Raw genomic sequence first — 15,363 nt, 5'->3', positions numbered from 1 at the left:
CTCACCAGGAGACAATTTTTAGTATGTGCACAGCGTGCACCTTATAGGGAACGGAGCTCCCTAGTGGGGGCTCATTAGCAGGTGGGGTGTGGCCTGGCAGAGTGCCGCAGCCTGGCAGGAGGGGCTCACAGCCCACCAGTGGTTCATGGACCAGTGGTTGGGTTACTTCTAACGCCTAATGTCTGGGTTTCAATGTCAAAGCTCTAGGCTCTCTCGCACTGAGCGGCCCTAGTTATCATGCACATGCTTTTCTAACAAGTCTCCACAGGCTGACTCTGGGTCAGCCAGCCTGGAAGCTACTTAGACGACTGAGGAGGGATATGAAGGAGTTGTGGAGAAAGTGTTACACTTAACACACAAACAAGGGGTGCAGAGGAGGAGAGGTCACCCAATGAAATTAACAGGCATCAAGGCAACAAACATAAATAGTATTTCACATGAAACAGTCAACTTGTGGAACTTTTTGCCAGGGGATGTTGGGAAGGCCAAAAGTATAACTGGTTAAAAAAAGAAAGAGACAGGGCCATCAAAGGCAATTCGTCAAGCTGGTCAGGGATGCAACCTCATGCTCTAGGTGTCCCTAAAGCTCTGAGTGCCAGAAGCAGGGACTGGATGATGCATGGGTCATTTCAGAACTGTGCTATTCTCTCCCTCTGAAGCAGCTAACACCAGCCACTATCAGAAGACAGGATCCTGGGGCTGTGTGGACCATGAATCTGACCCACTATGGCCATCCTTATGAGGTGCAGTATTCTCACAGGACAGAGTCCTGCTCTGTGAAGCTGCAAGACTCAAACCACAACGCTGGCACCATCTCACAGACCCCTCTCCAATGCCCTGTTTGTGTAAACAGGGCCTGTAGCTATTTGTCATCACCCTTGGTTCCAGAGAAGTTGTCTTCCTTGAAACTTTGGGGGAACATGCCCTCAATGCCAAGGTAGAAAGGGTGGGAAGGCTCTGGCTATTTGTCAGATCACTTATGTCTGTCTCTGATTCTGCCTTCAGATTTTAGATATCAAGGCCAGATAGGACCATGGTGATAGCCTACTCTGACCTCCTCCAGAACACAGACCAGAGAACATTTCCCTAGCCCAGTGCATACATTGTAGAAAACCATCCCGCAGTAGGTTGCTCCAGTGGTCAATTACCTCAGTGTTCAAAATCTGCACCTTATTTTCACTTGTTAAACTTCACTTTCGAGTCACTGGATTTTTGCTCTGCTTTTTCTGCTGGATGAAACAGCTGGCAGAATTGTGTCTGGGTAGGTGCTGATAGCCCATGATCAAGTTTCCACTTAACTTTCTCCTTGAGAAGCTAAACAGAGGGAGCTCTTTATGTACCTCACTATATACCAGGGTTTCTAGACCATAAGTCGTTCTTGTAGCTCTTTTCTGCAACAGTCCCATTTTTTTCAATATCCTGTTTATAGTGTGGACACAGAACTGGCTGCTGTATCCAGGAACTGTGACCATCACTCTGTATGAAGATAACATCACCTCCCCACCCTCACTCAAGATTCCTGCATTTATACTGCCAAGGGTCATGTCTGCTCTCCAAGTCACAGGGTCACACGGGGAGCTGGGTTTTTTGTTTTCTGCTTTGACTGCTCAGTCTTTTTCAGAACACAATCTCCAGCCCATACGTGAAGTCAGCATTCTCTGTTCCTACATATAGCTACAGCTAAATGAACATTTATTACACACCTTGTTCTGAGTTCTATACACGCATGCCCAGTATGATCTTGGGCAAGCCACTTCCCTTTGTCCATCTCAACTTTCCCCTGCTTGCCCCCCAAGGACTATGATCCTCTCATGCCCACATAAGGATTGTGCAAGAAAAGCGCTCTGCTGTTTAGTACAGCTACGTGTTAATGTACACAGTTGGGAACAAAGAGGGAGGCTGCACTTCTAGGGTGGGTGACTCTGCTGTCAGGGTAGAGATCTGGGGGTTGTGGTGAATATGAATTCCCAGTGAGACTCAGACCAACAAGGCGCATGTAGCCCTGGGATCGAGAAAGAGGGGAGTGAGATTATTTTCCTCTGTATTTGGCTTTGGTGCAACTGCAGCTGCAAAATGGGGTCTAGCTCTGGTATTCACAGTTCAAGAAAGACGTTGAAAAATGGATGAGGGTTCAGAGAAGGGTTAGAAAACCTGCCTGGCAGTGATAGACTCCAGGAGTTCTAGCTAGCTAGTTTAACGAAGAGCAGGCGGAGGGCTGAGTGGGTTACACTCTATCAGTTCATACACGGGGAACAAACATTTAACCACCAGCTCTTCACTCCAGCAGTGAAAGGTGCAGCACAATCCAATGGCTGGAAATTGAAGCTAGACAAATTCAGGCTAGAAATAAAGTATAATTTTTTGACAGTGAGAGTAATTAACCAGGGAAACAATTTCCCAATTACTGTGATAGATTCTCCATCATTGATACTTTTACAATACAGATTGGATGGTTTTCTACAAGATGTTCTGCGTTACACAGGTCAGTCTAGGTGATCACAGTTGTCCCTTCTGGTCATAGGATCTATGGGTCTACTCTGGAGAATGAATGTTATTTAAATAACAGGCTCCATGTCAAGTACCATCTGTGCAACTCCTCTCCCCCACAACCTTCTCATCACTGTACTTCAATTTGTATTGGGCTCCAGAGTGCGAGGTTCACATCTAAAAATGTACATTCCCATTCAGCCCAGTGGCCACATTATCAGTCCTCTCCACAATACTACTTTAGTACCTCCAGCAAAACCAGAAAAGTGATTAGTCACCTTTCTGACCTTCCTAAGGTAAAAAGAAGCTGCAAAAATCATGTTAAAGCAAAAACCAGCACTTTCCAGCTATCATATACCATAAAGCAGCACAGAAGGGAACAACCCCACTGGTGTTCTAGTTACCATGTATTTCCTACTGTCTGCACAGACCTAGGCATGGGCTCTGTAGTAAACAGCATTTTCTGTAACCACAATTTCCTGATGTAGCAACTCTGTTTTAAATGAAAGATTTTGGATTTGGATAGCAGTACAGGGAGTGACAGTTGAGAATGAAGCAACATACAGAAATTGTGCCATATCCCTTCTTAGTCAGCAAGTTCAATACCACTGGAAATGGGTAAGAAGGTGAGAATGAGCTCCAGGGAGCACAGACAGGAAGAATGGGCTGCAGACTCAAGGCATGCACAGCTACTGGGAGTGCTAGCCAGTGTTTTCTTAACATTTTTTATAAATATGGTGTGTGCCTCAGTGTCTCTGTACTGCACATTTACCTAAATGGATGGAAGAGTGGGTTAATATTTGTATAGATCCAGAAGTCCAGGCTTGAATGTTTCCTGACTGCTTGGGCCTAGACAATGGCTGGACACTTTGGCTGGGAGAGGGGTGGGTTCACGTCTGCAAGAAGCCAGCCAGTTAAAATTATACAATCATAGAATTATAGGGTAGGAAGAGACCTCAGGAGGTCATCAAGTCCAACCCCCTGTTAGATAACCCCTGGACCAACCCCAACTAAATCATCCCAGCCAGGGGTCTGTCAAGCTGGGCCTTAAAAACCTCTAGTGATGGAGATTCCAACCCCGCTCTAGTTAGCACATTCCAGTGCTTCACCACCCTCCTTGTGAACTAGTTTCTAATAGTCAACTTAGACCCTCCCTCCACTGCAACTTGAGACCATTAGCTGAGAAAGATCAGGGAGTTGTGGGCAATCACAACCTCAACATGAGTCAGTAATACAATACTGTTTGGAAAAAGAATGCAATTTTAGGTTGCATTAATAGAAGCCTAGAGTCAAAGTCATGGGAGGTGATTGTACCACTCTGTTGGTGCCAGTTAGGTCTTAGCTGGAGTTGAGTGCCAAAGATGATCAAAGGGATAGTACATAAGCCACATGAATGAAGACTGATGGAAGTGGGTATGTTTATGTTGGAAAAAGAGGCGATTAAAGAGGGACATGATAGTGGTTTCATAGAATACTAGGACTGGAAGGGACCTCGAGAGGTCATTGAGTCCAGTTCCCTGCCCACATGGCAGAACCCAGTACTATCTAGACCCTCCCCAATAGACATTTCTCTAACCTGCTCTTCAATATCTCCAGAGATGGAGATTCCACAACCTCCCTGGGCAATTTATTCCAGTGTTAAACCACCCAAACAGTTCAGAACCTTTTCCTAATGTCCAACCTAAACCTCCCTTGCTGCAGTTTAAGCCCATTGCTTCTTGTTCTATCCCCAGAGGCCAGGAAGAACAAGTTTTTTCCCTCCTCCTTGTGACACCCTTTTAGATACCTGAAAACTGCTCTCATGTCCGCTCTCAATCTTCTCTTTTCCAAACTAAACAAGCCCGATTCTTTCAGTCTTCCTTCATAGATCATGTTCTCTAGACTAGGGGTCTCCAACCTTTTTATGCCCAACATCACTTTTTAAATGTCAGAACAAGCCTAGATCTACCCCATCCTTCCCCCAAGACTCCACCCCTTTCTTGAAGCCCCGCTCTCTCTGTTCTCCTCCTCTCCATCACTTGCTATCCCTGGCCCTCATACACTCTCAGGCTATGGCTACACTGCTGCTTTTTTTAAAAATTCTGCAGGGAGAGGTTTTTCCAACATTTGGCCTGTCTAGACTGGGCCAAATGTCAGAAAAACCCTCTTCTTTCAGAAGCCCCCTTATTCCTCGTGGAATGAGGAATACAGAGGTTGCCGAAAGAGCGTGTTTGCTTTTCTGCTAAAAAAAGGGGGAAGAACAAACACATCCCTGGATTCAGAAGAGTTCTTCTGGGATACCTCTGAAAAAAACTCCTGCAGTCCGTACCCTCACTGGGTTGAGACAGGAGGTGTGGGCTCTGGGGTGGGAATGAGGGATTTGTGTGTGGGAAGGGGTGAGAGGTGCAAGCTTTGGGAGGGAATTTGGATGCAGGAGGAGGTGGAGAAGGTGATGCTGGCTTGGGGAGGAGGCTTCGGCCTGAGGAGTGTTGGGGTCCGGTGAAGTGTTGGGGTACTGAGCAAGCCACAGGCTTGTGGATGTGAGGGTGCAGGATTTTGGGTTGGGGTATATAAAGGGCTCAGGGCAGGGAGGCTGGGAGTATGATGGGCTCAGGACACAGATATGTGGTGTGTGGATGGTGCAGAAGTGTTGTGGCAGAAGACTGAGGATGTGGGGGGTGCAGGAGTTTGGGGATGAGAGGCTCAGGACAGGGGGTTCCAGTGTACAATAAGCTCAGATTTGGGGCTGAGGGTGTTACAGGAGTGTTACTATTCTGCAGCCAGATGAGGGTTTGTTGGCCGGGCTTCATTTTTAAATAAAATTTGTCAAACATAAAGTTTCAGCATTGTCTTTACTTATGAGAGGGGCGGGGAACCTGTTTTGAGTCAGGGATCATTGACCCCAGAAAAGTCAGTTGGGGCCACACAGGTGAGATGCCCCAAAAAAACAACCAACCATCACACCACCCTGCTCCAAAACCCCCCAAGCCTCATCACTGTGGCCCCAACTGTGCTGATGGGAGCAGGGGACAGAGTACTGGGGAAGGGTGGTTAGGACGGGGTTCCAGTGGGGGCAGGTGCCAGTGGGTGCTGAAGCAGGGGACAGGATGTTGGTGGGGGTAGGGAACAGGCTGATGGGGCAGGTAGCAGGCTGCCAGTGGGTGCTGTGGCAGGGTGTTGGTGGGGGTAGGGGACAGGCTGATGGGGCAGGTAGCAGGCTGCCAGTGGGTGCTGTGGCAGGGGACAGGGTGTTGGTGGGGGTAGGGGACAGGCTGATGGGGCAGGTAGCAGGCTGCCAGTGGGTGCTGTGGCAGGGGACAGGATGTTGGTGGGGGTAGAGAACAGGCTGATGGGGCAGGTAGCAGGCTGCCAGTGGGTGCTGTGGCAGGGGACAGGATGTTGGTGGGGGTAGAGAACAGGCTGATGGGGCAGGTAGCAGGCTGCCAGTGGGTGCTGAAGCAGGGGACAGGATGTTGGTGGGGGTAGGGGACAGGCTGATGGGGCAGGTAGCAGGCTGCCAGTGGGTGCTGTGGCAGGGGACAGGATGTTGGTGGGGGTAGAGAACAGGCTGATGGGGCAGGTAGCAGGCTGCCAGTGGGTGCTGAAGCAGGGGACAGGATGTTGGTGGGGGTAGAGAACAGGCTGATGGGGCAGGTAGCAGGCTGCCAGTGGGTGCTGAAGCAGGGGACAGGATGTTGGTGGAGGTAGAGAACAGGCTGATGGGGCAGGTAGCAGGCTGCCAGTGGGTGCTGAAGCAGGGGACAGGATGTTGGTGGGGGTAGGGGACAGGCTGATGGGGCAGGTAGCAGGCTGCCAGTGGGTGCTGTGGCAGGGGACAGGATGTTGGTGGGGGTAGAGAACAGGCTGATGGGGCAGGTAGCAGGCTGCCAGTGGGTGCTGAAGCAGGGGACAGGATGTTGGTGGGGGTAGAGAACAGGCTGATGGGGCAGGTAGCAGGCTGCCAGTGGGTGCTGTGGCAGGGGACAGGATGTTGGTGGGGGTAGGGGACAGGCTGATGGGGCAGGTAGCAGGCTGCCAGTGGGTGCTGAAGCAGGGGACAGGGTGTTGGTGGGGGTAGGGGACAGGCTGATGGGGCAGGTAGCAGGCTGCCAGTGGGTGCTGTGGCAGGGGACAGGATGTTGGTGGGGGTAGAGAACAGGCTGATGGGGCAGGTAGCAGGCTGCCAGTGGGTGCTGTGGCAGGGGACAGGATGTTGGTGGGGGTAGAGAACAGGCTGATGGGGCAGGTAGCAGGCTGCCAGTGGGTGCTGAGGCAGGGGACAAGATGTTGGTGGGGGTAGGGGACAGGCTGATGGGGCAGGTAGCAGGCTGCCAGTGGGTGCTGTGGCAGGGGACAGGATGTTGGTGGGGGTAGGGGACAGGCTGATGGGGCAGGTAGCAGGCTGCCAGTGGGTGCTGTGGCAGGGGACAGGGTGTTGGTGGGGGTAGGGGACAGGCTGATGGGGCAGGTAGCAGGCTGCCAGTGGGTGCTGTGGCAGGGGACAGGGTGTTGGTGGGGGCAGGGAACAGGGAATCCCTGGCACTTGTCTCCTCTGAGGACTGCTCCCCCCATCCCCCCACAGGGGAAGCAGGTCTCGGCACTTGCCTGCTCCGGGGACTCCTACTCCCTCCTTCTCACAAAGGAAGCTCGTCCTGGCACTTGCCTGCTCCAGGGATTTCTATCACTGCTCCCCCCCCACCACCGTCCCTGGCGCACACCTCCTCGAGGGAGTACTACCCCATCCCCGTCCCCCATCGCACAGGAAGTCCCCGGCACGCCACAGATCTTGGTCTGGTACCGCGCCGGCTGTTTGGTGAGGGGGAGCAGCCAGTGCACTCCCTGAAACCCTGGAAGTGGCGTGCAGCCGTGGCACTTCCGTCCACCCTGCAGGAAGCCGGCACTACCTCCATTGTCGCTGAAGGTAGGCAGTGGGGAAAAATGGGGGGACCCCAAATGCCTCGCGGTCGACAGGTCGGTGACCACGGCTCCAGACCTTTAATCATTCTTGTTGCTCTTCTCTGGACCTTCTCCAATTTCTCCACATCTTTCTTGAAATGCGGTGCCCAGAACTGGACACAATACTCCAACTGAGGCCTAACCAGCGCAGAGTAGAGCGGAAGAATGACTTCTCCTGTCTTGCTCACAACACACCTGTTAATGCTTCCTAGAATCATGTTTGCTTTTTTTGCAACAGCGTCATACTGTTGACTCCTATTTAGCTTGTGGTCCACTATAACCCCTAGATCCCTTTGTGCCGTACTCCTTCCCAGACAGTCACTTCCCATTCCGTATGTGTGAAACTGATTGTTCCTTCCTAAGTGGAGCACTTTGCATTTATCCTTATTTCAAATACTTGAAAGGGTGCAATAAAAAAGATGGAGAAAAGTTTCTCTCTCTGGACATAGAGGGCAGGACAAGAAGCAGTGGGTTTAAACTACAGCACAGCAGATTCAGATTGAATCTTAGGAAAAAATAGTAGGACAATGGAACAGATGCCTAGAGAAGTTGTGGAAACTCCTTTGCTGGAGGTTTTCGAAAGAAGGCTGGACAGCCATCTATTTGGGATGGTTTAGACACAGCAAATCCTGCATCTTTGCAGGGGGTTCTACTAACTAGATCAGGGCTACTCAACTTTGGAAGCTCCGGGGGCCACAAATGATACCCACAGCATATGCCGAGGGCTGCAACTTAAGCGCAGCTGCATATATATGCAATTATTTATGCAAATATATTCAACTAGATCCTTTCACAGTGATGGGCACAATTACAAAGATTAAGGCAAGACTGCACAACACACAGGCCCCATTGAAGTCAGTTCTGCTGATAATAATAAAATTCAGTATTTACCCAATTTCCACCCATATGACAGCACTTTTAATGAGCAATGACAGTTCAGCAACTTAACTACTAAAACACATCTCTACAGAAGACCATTCTATTGATTACTTTTTAACAAATCAAACAAAAACTATCAATACAATATTTACAGAAATAGCCCCTCTCCTACCCTAATGTCAGGCACCCCAGCCCACCACTTTATCCCAATGCACCTTCTCCTTCCCCAGAGCCAGGCACCCCAAGATCCCCCAAACCAAATCCCTCTCCCACAGACCCAGGCACTGGAGATATGGGACACCCTACCTTTAAAGTGGCTGCTTCTGCCGCCCGGCCCAGCCACCTTGGAGACTTGATTGTAGTTTGCATGTGGCCTGCCAGGCGCTCCCAGCTCACCGTAATGCGTGATGCTGTGGGCTCCGCTCCCACCCAGCCCGGTGCTCCCCCTCATGTGGTGCCCGGGGGCAACTGTCCCCCTCCTCCCTACACCTCTGCTCGTGCACACGCAGCTGTAGCTTTTATCAGAGCCGTGCTGAACGTCTCTGCTTGTGGGGAGGCTCCACCGACTCTTGCTGCCCCTCTCCCCTGCCAGCCGGTAGCAATGAGGCAGGTAGGTGGCCCGGGAAGTGGCTCAAGGCACCGTGGGCCGCATGCCAAGGGGCCTCAGGCTGCATGATGAGTAGCCTTGAACTAGATGATCCCAGCAATCCAGTCAAACCCTATGATTCTACATCTCTGAGAAGAAAAGCTCTTAGAAAACGTCTCTGTTAAATAAAAAGACACAGCCTTTACCACAGTGATGTGACTACCTCTAGTCTCATCTTCCCTGTATCCAACTTTAATTGCATCCATTGTTCTAGTCGAGGCAGTGCCGGACACAAGGCCAGGATATTCAGTTTAGGCCTTACTGTGGAAAACTTAGTGGGGGAAGCAGCAAGTTGATGCAAGCAGATTGTGGAAGAGGAAGTCAAGGTCTGAAGGGTGGGGAGGTACGAGATGGCTGGGGACAGCGGCAGATAAAGTGCAGGAATAAGCCGAGGCCTGGCAGACCCCACCAGCTATTTAAGCTTCAAGCCAGCAGAGGGCAGGGAAGTGGGACCCTTGCACACCTTCCCCGGCTCCAGCCCACGGGCCGCAGAACTGCCCCAGCCTCCTTACCTCCTCCAGGCTGCAAATGGTGCCTCGGCACTTGCCCATGTGGCTGGTGAAAGAGGAGGTGGTTGGGGAGCTCAGGTCCTCCAGAGTCTGGGAGATGAAGTCTTGGACAGAGATGAGCTCTGGCATCCTGACAGGCATGTGCAGGGTGCTGCAGGAGGGTGGTAAGGGCTGTCCAGCAGGAGTGGAGTGTCTGGCTCCAGGAAGGGGAACTGCTGAGACTGTAAGGAAGTGGCTAGGGCAGCTGCATTGTGCAGGGAGAGTGAAAGACACACAAGAGCAAATCTGCTGGCCCACCCCAGCCTCATGCCAGAGCTGTCACCTTGCCCTACCCCACCATCCCCACAGCCCGGCGCTGCTCCCAACCCACATCCCCGAGACATACTCACCCATGGAGCTGTCCTATGATCCCCCATCAGAGTCATGCATTACCCAGAGCTTTCCTCTCCCAGCACCCTCATTCATCCACACATATACACCAAGGGCCTGCCCCCCCTTTCTGACTCAACCACCACCCCAGGCTGCCCCCATATCCAATCCCTTCCAAGATACCCTCTGCTCCCCAAAGGGCTACCTGTGACCCCCATCCTTACTCAGACATACACCTGCCTTCACAGCCCAATTCTTTCCAGACACCCCACATAGATATGCTACCCCCATCATACCCCAGAGATGCCCCCAATCCCCTCCAACCCAAAGTGCCCCCCAGCCATCCAAGATACCCCTGAAGCTGCCCCCATCCCATCCCATCCCAGGCATCCTGCACAGAGCTGCCTCCTGACACACAAAAAAACAAGATGCCCTCCATCCCATCCTAGATACACACAGCCCAGGAAGTGTCCCCTCAGCCCAGACCCCCCCCCCAGAACTGCCACCTACACCTCCCAGCCCTGCCCCCCCCCCACACATACTGGCCCCTCCATCCTAGACACACATCCCCTGACAGCAGCCCACTGACCCATCCCTTCACAGATAGACCAGGCTGCCCTCCCAGTCAGACTCACTGAACTGTTCTTTCCTCCTACCCAGTTCTGTCCTCCATACCAGACACCACATGACAGGGTGGACGAGGCCCTGAGGCCCCTGCTGGAGGCTTTATGACCCCGCTAAAACATGCCCAGAAAAGGGCCTAGAGCAGTTGTGTGGAAAGCAGCCCAGCAGGCTGATATAAGAGGGCAGGACCAGTGCAAGTGTGGTTCCTTGCTAGAGCTGGGGCCTCTGAGCAGTGCTTGGGTTGCCTGCTGGGAATGCATCAGGCCAGGCCCTGAGGGAAGAGAGAAAATGTGCTGGAGTAGGGGTGGGCAATCATTTTTGATTGGGGGGGACCACGCCAAGATTTTGGAAAGTGGACAAGGGCTGCACTCTTCCATGATATTAATGAAGATGTGGGGTCTGGAATGGAGGTTGGGTGCAGAAGGGAGCTTGGGGTAAGGGACTGGGGTGCAGGAGAGAGACGAGTCTGGGAGGGAGTTAGGGTGAAGCAGGCGGTTGTGACTAGGGCAGGGGACTGGAGTGCAGGGGTCTGGGATGTGACCTAGGGTAGGAGGGGACTGTGATCTGGGGTAGGAGTTTGGGGTGCCAGATCTGGGAGGGGGCATGGGTGTAAGAGAAGGACAGAGGGTTTGGGTATGTTGAGGGGGGGGAAGGGCCGGGATGCCAGAAGCAGGCTGTGGGCAAGAGACTTACTTGTCAGCTGCCAAACTAGCCTGCCTGCCTGCAGAGCTTTAAAATGTTTCCCAGCCTGCCTGCCTGCCTGCCTCTCCCGGGCTCATGAATAACTGAGCCCGGGAGAGGGGGCGTGATTCTTCTTAGCTGCCTGTTATTCTAACAAGCAGCTCGCATTGGCTGGTTTCTGCCAGAAACTGGCCAATAGGTATGTGCTGGAAGGCAGGGTGGCTCCTAAAACTTCCCCCCTCCCCTCCAGTTTCAAAACAGAACCGGAGCCCTTTTCTGCACAGCGTGGTGGGGCTGCGGGGCAAGCAGGGGAGACTGCTGCCTCTGCAAGCCGGATCTGGTGGCTTGGCGGGCCGTATTTTGCCCAGGCCTGCAGTAGAGAGATCCTCCAAGCAGGCTAGAGTGGTTGCAGGGGAAGCAGCCAATCAGGGCAAAGGCCATATAAAAGGAACTGCAGAACAGAGCAGAAGTTAGTTGCTGCGAGCAGCTCAAGGAGTGAAGAATGGATGACTGGCAGTTCCGCAGTGAACTCAGTGGAGAGCTCACAGCAAACAGAACAGAGCCCTGAGATAAGGGTGAAGATGGTGCAGGGCTATGAGGAAATGGCCCAGGAACTTAGCGCACAGCAGACATCTGTGATCTACAAGGTCCCTGGGCTGGGACCTGAAGTTGAGGGGAGCAGGTCACCTCCCAAACCCTCATCAGTCACTGGAGGAAGTGGCCTGGATCTTGAAGTATCCCGAGGATGGGAGGGGAGAAATTAGACTATTGTGACCCAGCTAAAGGGTTTGAGCTAGAAAGGCCTGAGAGGAAGAAGCCCTGGGGCACTGCTCTATTTCAGAGTGGGAATAAACTAAGAGATATTAGAGGGCACTGAGAGAGGCCCCAATTGGACTTGTACCCTGGAAGAGGGTTGTTTTATTTCACACAGACTGTGGGTGATTCAGCCGGAGGACTGAAACACCAAAGACCACCATAAACAATAAGTGCAGACATGCACACTCAGCCACAGGGTGCTTGTGAGAGGTGAGTGCAATCCTGTTACCGTATCATTAAATAAAAGGTAGTTTTGTAAAAATAAAATGCAAAACTGCTGGAAAAGATTGAAATATGTTTTGACATAGAAAGGAACTGAATCTCTCCCTCTTCCTGCCAGTCCAAGGTTGGTGCATGCCCAATGGCAGGAGTCAGATCTTTCACACACATTATTTGATCCTTCAGACCCACTAGTTCCCAGGGAGACCGGGGAATTGCTTGATTCACACAAGAGCAACGGGGGAGGAACCATGCTTAATCTTTTGGATAGATGATCATGACTTTCCATAACATAGTTTTCAGGGCTCATTGGAAGGTCTTGTTACCCAAAAATTCCCACTGGAGACCACTCAGGGTTACACTAGTATGAATTATTGATTGAGGAATTAACACTCCACTAAATGCACTATATGGTTAAAGTAAAGACGACAGAGCTGCCACTAAAGGTTTAAACTAAAGGGGAACTAGTTCTCTCTCTCACACACACATTCCCCTTCATTCATTCACACACATTCATTCCTGCCCTCAGACACTCGCACACTTACACAGGTATATGAGTTGCAGAAGGAGCCAAGGCATGTTGATTTTGGAGGGTCAGTCTGCTGATCATGGCTGGGGAGCTGGTCAGGAAAGAGAGCTTCTGCCACATGCTCTCTCCTTTTATTGCCTCTGTACAACTCCTGTGACTTATCCATATTAGTCACTAGGGGTATGTCTACACTACATAGTTAATTCGAACTAACGGACGTTAGTTCGAATTAACTTTGATAGGCGCTACACTAGTGCCCTGCTAGTTCGAACTTAATTCAAACTAGCGGAGCGCTTAGTTTGAACTAGGTAAACCTCATTCCACGAGGACTAAGCCTAGTTCGAACTTACTAGTTCGAATTAAGGGCTGTGTAGCCCCTTAATTCGAACTAGTGGGAGGCTAGCCCTCCCCAGGTTTCCCTGGTGGCCACTCTGGCCAACACCAGGGAAACTCTTATGCTCCCCTCCCGGCCCCAGACTCCTTAAAGGGGCACGGGCTGGTTACGGTGCCCGTGCTAGGTTCAAGCCTGCCAGCACCCAGCTAGCAGACCCTGCACCTGGCACGGCTCGAGCCAGCCACCCGATGCCCCCCAGCCCTCCCCCTCTTCCTGAGACCAGGCTGGCGGCTCCCAGGAGCTTGCCCGGGACCGCAAGAGGCGGGCACCCACCTGGTCTAGTGCGGACATCGTGGACCTTGTCCACGACCTCCACACTAGGCACAGGAAAGTGGCCTAGTGCGGACATCGTGGACCTCGTCCACGACCTCCACACTAGGCACAGGAAAGTGGCCGTCTAGGGCACAAGAGCTGCCAGCCTGGCCACCCAGGAGCAGGTGTGCATGAAAATCAAGGTGGTCCACTGAGACCCCCGACCCTGAGCTTACAATGGCCGTACTGGGTCAGACCAAAGGTCCATCTAGCCCAGTAGCCTGTCTGCCGACAGCGGCCAACCCTAGGGACCCTGGAGAGGATGGACCAAAGACAGTGACCAAGCCATTTGTCACGTGCCATCCCTCTCCAGCCTTCCACAAACTTTGGGCAGGGACACCACTCCTACCCCCTGGCTAATACCACTCCATGGACCCAACCTCCATCACTTTATCTCACTTCTCTTTAAACTCTGTTCTAGTTCTAGCCTTCACAGCCTCCTGCAGCAAGGAGTTCCATAGGTTGACTCTTTGCTTTGTGAAGAACAACTTTCTGTTGTTAGTTTGAAGCCTGCTACCCATTCATTTCCTTTGGTGTCCTCTAGTCCTTCTATTATGGGAACTAATGAAGAACTTTTCTTTATGCACCCTCTCCACACCACTCATGCTTTTATAGACCTCTATCATATCCCCCCTCAGCCTCCTCTTTTCTAAGCTTAAAAGTTCCAGTCTCTTTAGCCTCTCTTCATATGGGACCTGTTCCAAACCCCTGATCATGGTAGTTGCCCTCCCCTCTCCCCCCTTTCTCTTCCCCTCTCCCACCTCCTTTTCCCAGTCTCCCCCAGTTTTGTTCAATAAAGAGAGTTTCTATTTTTGACCACACCTGTCCTTTATTTTGTACATCAGGAAGGGGGGCTAGGGAGGGGTAAGTGGAAGGAGGTGAGGGAGGAATGGGGTACGAGCCCCCAATGGGGAGGACTGGGCTGGCTCTGCGGGCTCCTCGGGGTGGAAGCTCTCCTGAAGCCCCTTGATTGACCCCCCCCCTCCCCGGATGGCAGCCTGCGGCAAGTGCAGCCAGTCTGATGGCCGAGTGCTGTGATGTGCCGAGTGTGGGCACTCAGGGCACTCCAACTGCTTTGCAAGCGGGGAACCCCTGAGAACTGTCTGTCCGGGGTGGGGGTCGGGTCCCTTTAAGCACAGCCCTCGGCTAGCCTGAGACAGCAGCTCCACGCTCGAAGTCCTAACCTGATGCCCTGCCGGCACTGCTTCCGGCCATCCTTAACCTCGGTTCAGGGTCCACTCAGTGTGGACATGCTAGTTCGAATTAGCAAAACGCTAATTTGAACTAGTTTTTAAGTCTGGATGTGCTAATTCAAATTAGTTAGTTCGAATTAGTGCTGTAGTGTAGACATACCCTAAGGAGCATGCCCAGACTTACCTTGATCAAGGTCTCAGAGCAGCAGTGTCTCCTTGATTGGTCTGATGACTCACCACATGGCTCAACATGCTCAGCCTTGCAGTTTGTAATCCCAAACACACAATAGTCTCCACTCACACACCCACATTCATATCTCAGGGGAGAATGAAGTTTAGAGCAAGTTACAAGCAGAGTGGATGAAAGTTACAAAAAGTTACAAAGTTGCAAGTTTTTACAAAGATTACAAGGAGTTGCAGAGTTTAAAAGGCAATGAAACTGAACCAATTACAACACTTCAGAGAATAATTTACAAATCATCAGTAATGAAGTGATTTAGAAGACAACTGCCCTCCTCCCCCACCCGCAATTCAGTTAGCAGGAGGTTTTTGTCAGTCTCTAAGTCATGTGTTGGCAGAACCATACAGTTTAGTGTATTTCCAGGAAATCCATGTATAAAATCAAGTAATGGCTCAGATGGAGGCTTTTATGCAACAGGTCTCAGCAAAGTGATGTAATCCTGTGGCAATCCCACACATCTTGCATTAGACAGTGAATTCTATTGCTTGTGGACCAAGGGAAAAATTGCATCTGAGTCAGACCCAACTAA

General features: G+C 51.6%; 1 protein-coding gene across 2 annotated transcripts in view; it reads right to left on the bottom strand.

Annotated features, from left to right (window-relative positions):
• LOC102448900 (arf-GAP with SH3 domain, ANK repeat and PH domain-containing protein 1-like) overlaps positions 1-11,204 on the bottom strand; it is a 103,315-nt gene extending 92,111 nt beyond the window's left edge. Inside the window, exons 1-2 of one of the 2 annotated variants that reach the window (XM_075901428.2) lie at positions 11,143-11,204; positions 9,460-9,677 (exon numbers count right to left, since the gene is read on the bottom strand). In XM_075901428.2, the coding sequence (XP_075757543.2) occupies positions 9,460-9,597 (138 nt within the window). In that variant the 5' untranslated portion in view covers positions 9,598-9,677; positions 11,143-11,204. The remainder of the gene's footprint in view (positions 1-9,459; positions 9,678-11,142) is intronic. The other variant, XM_075901426.2, reaches the window with a different exon arrangement.
• Between the last annotated feature and the right edge of the window lie 4,159 nt (positions 11,205-15,363).

Source organism: Pelodiscus sinensis, chromosome 17, assembly GCF_052426305.1.
Source record: "Pelodiscus sinensis isolate ZL-2025 chromosome 17, ASM5242630v1, whole genome shotgun sequence".
NCBI classification, from domain to species: domain Eukaryota; kingdom Metazoa; phylum Chordata; order Testudines; family Trionychidae; genus Pelodiscus; species Pelodiscus sinensis.
The sequence above is the reverse complement of the archived record's forward strand: the minus strand, read 5'-3'. Positions and strand labels throughout refer to the sequence as shown.